The sequence below is a fragment of the Trachymyrmex septentrionalis genome, unplaced genomic scaffold (assembly GCF_001594115.1).
Source record: "Trachymyrmex septentrionalis isolate Tsep2-gDNA-1 unplaced genomic scaffold, Tsep1.0 scaffold126, whole genome shotgun sequence".
Taxonomy (NCBI): domain Eukaryota; kingdom Metazoa; phylum Arthropoda; class Insecta; order Hymenoptera; family Formicidae; genus Trachymyrmex; species Trachymyrmex septentrionalis.
In genome coordinates this window covers 1,636,482-1,643,741 of record NW_017304395.1, presented here as the reverse complement: position 1 = coordinate 1,643,741, position 7,260 = coordinate 1,636,482, and the positions used below count along the sequence as shown (strand labels likewise).

Sequence of the window (7,260 nt, the reverse complement as noted above, 5' to 3'; positions counted from 1 at the left end):
TGAGCCCGAAAGTAAACAACAATCCACTGTTTGAGTATTTCAAAATGAGCCGAAACCAACAAAAGTTGTTCGTTCACGCAGTGCTGCCAAGCAAATGATTGCTTGTTCCTTCGGTTATACCGGACATGTAACAACCGTGGCTTTAGAGGATCGAAGGACTGTAAATACTGATTGGTATACAACAATTTGTTTGCCAGAAGTCATAAATGAATTGCGTAGAACAAACCGAAATCATCCTTCATCATGACAACGCCAGCTGTCACACAGCACGTCAAACCGTTGATTTTTTATCCAGTAATAATGTCGAATTGATGATTGTCTCATTGTCCGTATTCACTTGATTTATCACCTATAATAACTTCTTTTTGTTCCCAAACATTAAAAATAAGATGCGTGGTGAGCGATTTGAGTCGCCTGAAGCAGCTGTTGAAACATTTCGTACACTGATTACAGCCTTAGAATGGAAAAAATGCTTCGAAAATTGGTTCGAGTGTATGCAAAAATGTATCGATCTTAAAGGCGAATACTTCGAAAAACAATAAAGCCATTTACCGAATTTTACATGTTTTTTTCATATTGTTTGCAGAAACTTTTCCAGCAGCCTACGTATAACTCTTCGTTTGCATATACAGGGTGTTTGGAAATTAGTGACAATTTTACAATTGTCGCAATGGTTAACGAGTTATTAACTTAAGAAAATAGCCAAATTCGCCCAACCCACCACCAAATGCAAGCGCGCGACAGGATAATACCCGCCTCGCGCGCGTACTATGTAAACGTTGTTTACAATGCAAAATGATAGAGGACTTTTCTTCTCAGTTTAATCCATTCTACCACATGTGCGAAAAACTTATCACTAATTTCCAAACACATTGTATATGCACATTTCGAATTTTCAATTACATACTTCTGATAAAAAAATTATTTAAAAAACAATTTGGGGGAGAGGAGCTAACTTCACACTAGCTCTTCAACTTCAAGCAAATTGGATTGAAAAGGTCTTAATCGATAGATTTCCATTTACATATTTCGAAGCAAATCAATTTTTCGTTTGCACATCTTAGTTAAAAAGTTATTAACAATTAAAGTTTCGAGAAAAGTCGACTGCGGCAGATAAGTTCAAATCGCACAAACTATGCTCAAAATGGCATAAATCGATAGGTCTTCGTTTGCACACCTTCAGTTAAAAAGTTATTAACAAATAAATGTTGGGTGCCAAATTGAAAATTCACGCGACAAAAATTACGTTTTTGGCTATGTTATTGACAATTATGGTTTCAATAAATAACAACAATATTATATTTAAATTGACAGTAAATGGACGACGACATTACACTTCGATAAATTTGAGTATGGATTTAATATGTTTTTTAAGGAATGTAAGCTCATAGTTTAATTGAGAAATTTACATACCGCCGACATTAGCATTACCCAAAGCGTACAGTGTGGAGTTTATAAAAAAATAGCGTTTCTCTTTGACAGAACTAGTACACACGCAGTGCACTTTAAAGCCATTGTACACAAGTCAACGTAAATATTTGCTCGTATAATTAGCATATTAATTTATTAGAAACGCTTGTCTGAATACACTGATTTTATGTTATTTTATATACATATTGTTTCTTATATTTTTACTACATTTAAACGTCATTTTTACCAAAAAGAATTTTTGATTTTTTCAACCCGTCCCACTAGAAAAACTCCTTACGATAAACATTTAAAAAAAAAACGTGAGAATATTCAAAAAGAAACATTTTTCATAGATGGATGTGCTAAATATACATGTAAACGTATTTTCGTTTAAATGCGTATAATAGCGAGCTTTACTAAAAATACGTACCCAGATAGTAAAATGTCTGCAGTCTTCTAGCAGACTGTCAGCAGGTTCGAACAAAAAATGACGGCAGTCTGCCATCAACTGCGTCTCATTAGGCTTGTGTTCTGTTAACATCGCCTGTCGATATAATGTGAAGGCAAATTGTTGAAACTGAGCAGATCCTGCCGATTCTGTTACGTTTCTTCTAGCAGTCTGTCAACAGTATTATGTATTATATCTAATTCTGTAACAATTCTGTTATTATTTTGTTAGTATAGTGTGTAGCAGACATTTAAAAAATCTGCTTTCTACAGACTTGGCTATTTGAGTATATTCGGAAAAACGTTAATAAACGGATATGCTAATTATTTGTGTAAAGTATATTTGTTTAAATATATAATAGAGAGCCCTAATTATAATCATATTCTGAAAAATTATTTTTCAAATATGAACAAGAACGTCTCTCTATTTAGACGTATTTGTTTCATATCATGATGGTTGCACGTGAGATAGCGATAAAGACAAATACAACTTAGAGACCATTTAATCAGAGTCTGGCTATCGCATACTTTTTATCAAATACTCTTATCAAATACTCTTTATCAAATCTCAATTTGAAACATTGTGATTCATTTTTTCCCTATGACATGTAACGATGCACCCCTGCAATATGGCATTCTTAACGTTACCGGCTCAAATCTTTAATTAACGATCTTAACGTAGCGCTCCAAACTCGGCCAAGCAAACGCAAAAACCACCGAACCGAACATCGCCGAGAACTGGTTTTTTGCGACTCCGCATCCTGGGAAAAAATACCGAGGGAAACCGGGAAATTACAATACGATCTCTGACAGCGCAAAATACAAACGACGATCGCGACCAAAAAATCCTATTCCATTCCCGAGTACAATCCCGAACGAGTCAGCACTCCGAAATCCGCTAAGCAAGTGCGACCAGCATCCGATTCAGATCTTAGATGAACAGTGAATAGCGAGAAAAGAGAGTAGAACATATTCTGCCTCCGCTGAGCGTTCTCAGCAGTCGGCGAGTCAGCCTAACTTTCCTATATACCGGATTTTACACCGGTTTTAATATGTACCCAGTATTCCCAGCCGAAATTTGAATGTAATATATGGTATATATAGTGTATAAAATGAATGTGTAATATATTCCTTAGGAATTGTTGATCAGAAAAAAATACTTATAACAATTTTATTGTTGTAAAATATTTCAAAAAGTTGCATGCAACAAATTTAGAGTCGACTTTTATTATTATTTAGTTAAAATGTGTATGAAAAATCTCATAATAAATCTCTGTGCCTTTTACTGTTATAATGATGTGTGATATTGACTATGTATTTGTATTAAATTTATATTGGTTTTTAAGCAACATTTGCTCAATATATCTTCAACGCATGCCAATATATGTATAATTAATGTTTAACTAACAATAAGATACATACTTGTCTATATTATAAATTCGTAAATATTAAAACGTTATACAATAAGGTAAAAAATATATCTTGAATGTTCAGTTACTTCCAAAAAATTAATATAATCTTACGTAAATAAAAAATTAAGTATAGGGATAGATCGTGCCGAATGAACTGCCATACGCTCAATTATTAGGTTGTTCGGAAAATAATTTCGTTTTTTCTTATGAAAATAAAAGACGATTTTCAATCAGACGCGTTTCAAATGATCATGAACGGTCGAATTCGATATTTAATTTCGAATTTAATTTCTCAGCGATCTCACGAGTTGTTATTCGCCGGTTTGCATCAATTAATGCCTTTATTGTTTATCAACTTCAACTGGCCTTCCAGAACGTAGTGCATCTTCAACATCAAAATTGCCGGATCGAAATTTTGCAAACCAGTTTTGGCACTGGCGTTCTGTCGATACATCTTCTCCATACACATCGGATAATTTTTTTCTTGCTTGAACAGCATTTTTATCTTTTCGATAGTAAAAAAGTAAAATATGCCGAAAATGCTGCTTTTCACTTTCATATTTGATAGGGCACCAACCAAAAACTACTGCGTAGAATCAATCGAACTTTTTTCACAAGCAAGCCTTGCTATATCAGCTATCAAAATATATAATGATTATGCGGCTTAAGTGTGAAGTTGGCTGTGAAAAATATAATTAAGTTCTCTGTTGGGAAAAAACGAAATTACTTTCCAAACAACCCAATAGCAAAGAAATATTTTTTAAATATTTTTTTTTATATTTTATCAATGACAAGAAAATATTTAAAAACATTGAAAATAATTATTTTCTATTTTTCATTAAAAAATGATTTTAACATTGTAGAAAACATTTCTTTAACATTCAACAAAACGTATTTTTAATATTAAATAAATGGTTTTTAATATTTTAATGAATAGTTTAAAGAATGAGAACCGAGAACTATTAAAATATTTTATTTACTTCATCTTGGAGCTCAATTTTAAAAGTTTATCTTCAATTTTAGTATTATTTAATTATAACATGGGTGAAAAACCTCATTCTACGTTTTTTATTCTAATATATGTAGGATTTTTTTTATTTTCGAAAATAAAATTCCACGGGTTGACGATTGTGTAGCGTATTGCTCGCTAAATAATTAATATAAAATAATTACTAAATTAATATAAATATTGAATAAATATTAAATAAATGTTTTCAAATTATTATTACAAATAATTAGTGTAAAATAAATATTTAATAAACATTAAATAAATATTTTTCCTAAACTATTATTTGAGATATTAAATACTTTTAATATAAACTATGTAAAGTATATTAATAAACATTTAATAAATATTATTTTACAATAAATTGTATATAATTAATGAAAAATAAACGTTACAATTAAAAATCATTTTAAAAACTTTGTGTTGATTAAGCGAGTACATAAGCCTCGATCGTCGAACTAACAACAGCTCTTTGACACCGAACGCTGATTGGTGAAAAACAAATAATGGGGGTAAATTTTACTCCCACTATCGACTTTTTACTAATTAGCGCTTGGTGTCAAAGCTCTGTTGTCCGTATATAGATCCAGGCTAATTATATAATTGCTACTTAAATAGCACCTTTTCTTTTATTGCGTTATAATGGCTTTAGATTATCTTTTTTTGAAATTTATATTTTCCGACTACTTTACTTCTTTTTTCTTCTTGTACATACTTCGCTAATATTGCAATAACTGAATGAAGACAAAATGCATGCTTCATGCAACGTGATTACGATTGGAAATATTTAAATTGAATTCCGCTATAAATATGCATGGATTCAAGACAACCCATGACTGATCACTGACAATTTCTGTGACAATGGAACTTTACTTATTGCAGGATTGAACGTGACGACCGCGTATCCCGGCCCCTTAGCTACAAACACGTTTGATCAGCAAACAATTGACAATATCAAAAGACCGAATAACAAGTCGGAAATACTCAAGCCCAGCCAGGAATCGGAGCACAGTACTTCTTTCTTCTCGGAAAATTCAAAAACTGATAAAACCCAAACAGATACTACTATTCACAGACTTCCTCACTATCCTATGGATCCAGGACATCCTACAATATCTTATAACGGACCTTATAGTCCCGACTACCTATCCACCCATCTCAATGTAGAAGACATTTTTCATTTACCCGTTTATTCCGTAAAGCCAATGTTGAGGGAAAAATCAAAATCAAAATTTGATTTGAAAAAGCCTGTAGAAATAAGACCTCACAAGGAAATAATTGATCAGTATTTTCCTGGTCCATTAGTACCTGATAAATTTCCCGATAAAGCCACGTCGATGCTTCCATATCCTAATGAAAATCAATCAAATTCATTAAACCTAAACAAATTAGCCCCTTCGCTAAAAGATCGTCCAATTGATCAAGCTCAGTTTATCCCATTACATTCTCATCTCAATACATCAGAATCAGGATTCTTACTCACTTCTAGTAATAGAGAAAACATCTCTCAAGTTAATTTTAATAACCAGTACGGTAACACAGCAATTGGTCTTCCTTATTATGATTCAATCCCCGTCAAATCCGATTTAATCGATCCAAATGTGATTGTTCCTATAACTTCAAAAAAGAAGACCACACCGAGTAATCCCTTTATTGATGCAGAAAAATCAAAACCATTTTCGATATTATCTGATCGGTCAAAACAAAATAAAAAAAATCCTAATTATGAGACTTTATCAGATAAACTACATCACCTGACAAATTCGCAGCATCCTGATCTAATTCAGCTCAATCATACTCCTCCTCAAGATTACCCTAGTATATATGACCTTCACCAACAAATCTCTGGTCAGAAACAACTGCCTACTGATCAAGCGCAATCCGTTTATTTCGGAACGATACCTACCACATCGAAAAAGACGACGAAATATCATAGCTTTTCGCAAAAAGATGAAAATGGACAGATCACTTATCACATTCACACACCCAATATTCCAAATACTCCTCAGCAAATTGAGGAACTATTAGCACACATCAATCAGCACGATCCCAATCCAGGACCCTTCCAAGATTATTCCAAAAAACCTGCTGTACTTTATAATGTTCCAAATAACCGCCCGCTGCCAACTGTACCACTTCATATAGATGCTCAAATATCACATTCAGGATTTACGCACTTGAACCATCCGCTCGCAGCACAAACGTCCAGTCAATCAGGTTCGTTCCTGATCATCACAAAAAATAATATACAGAATTTTTATTAGCAGTCGGAAATGAGCTGATATTCCTTGCTGAAAAATAAAATAATGCTTTTGTTACTAACATTTGTTGATTGCATAAATTTTCATAATTTATAAAACTACAACATTATATGCCTTTGTAACTACATCCCAAAATTTAAACTTATACGAAAATTCAATTATATAGTTAATTAAGAAATTAAATTTTATTATTTGATTGCATTTTTACCATGCAATTTGCAAAATACATTCTTCTTTTAATTGGTTATAATACGAATATTATTTATATATACGTATATATTACACGTACAAATTCCATTTTCAGAAAAAGTTATTTTAAATTTCGATAAGGAATATTGTCACATGTACTGAAGATATATTTCTCAAGAAATTTTATTCATTTATATAAGAAACTTATACATTAATGCTTTTGAAAAACATACATTGCAGTAGATATTTGCAATTAAAGACAATTGCTATGATCGTGAAAAACTCTTGAAATTAGAAAAACATGTGAAGATGAGAAAATGAATGATAAGATTAAGTAAAACAAGAGATAATGAGCCTGGCACGATGTAAGTGCAATTACCGTACTCATTCATTCATTCGATGGCGCAACATTCCAAAATCAGGACAGGGTCTACCTCTCGTACGTATGCCCGTGTTGCGCACGTAGGTATATACACAGATATACGGGACCTACAATTTAACCGCGCTGATTCCGAATTTGAGATTTTCTTGGTAA

At 32.4% G+C, this 7,260-nt stretch overlaps 1 protein-coding gene across 2 annotated transcripts in view; it reads left to right on the top strand.

Moving 5' to 3' along the window:
• Nucleotides 1–7,260, top strand: part of LOC108755735 (putative epidermal cell surface receptor) — a 70,720-nt gene that overhangs the window by 47,705 nt on the left and 15,755 nt on the right. For both annotated transcript variants that reach the window (XM_018498940.1, XM_018498950.1), the window contains exon 8: nucleotides 5,158–6,492. In XM_018498940.1, coding sequence (XP_018354442.1) covers nucleotides 5,158–6,492 — 1,335 coding nt within the window. The remainder of the gene's footprint in view (nucleotides 1–5,157; nucleotides 6,493–7,260) is intronic.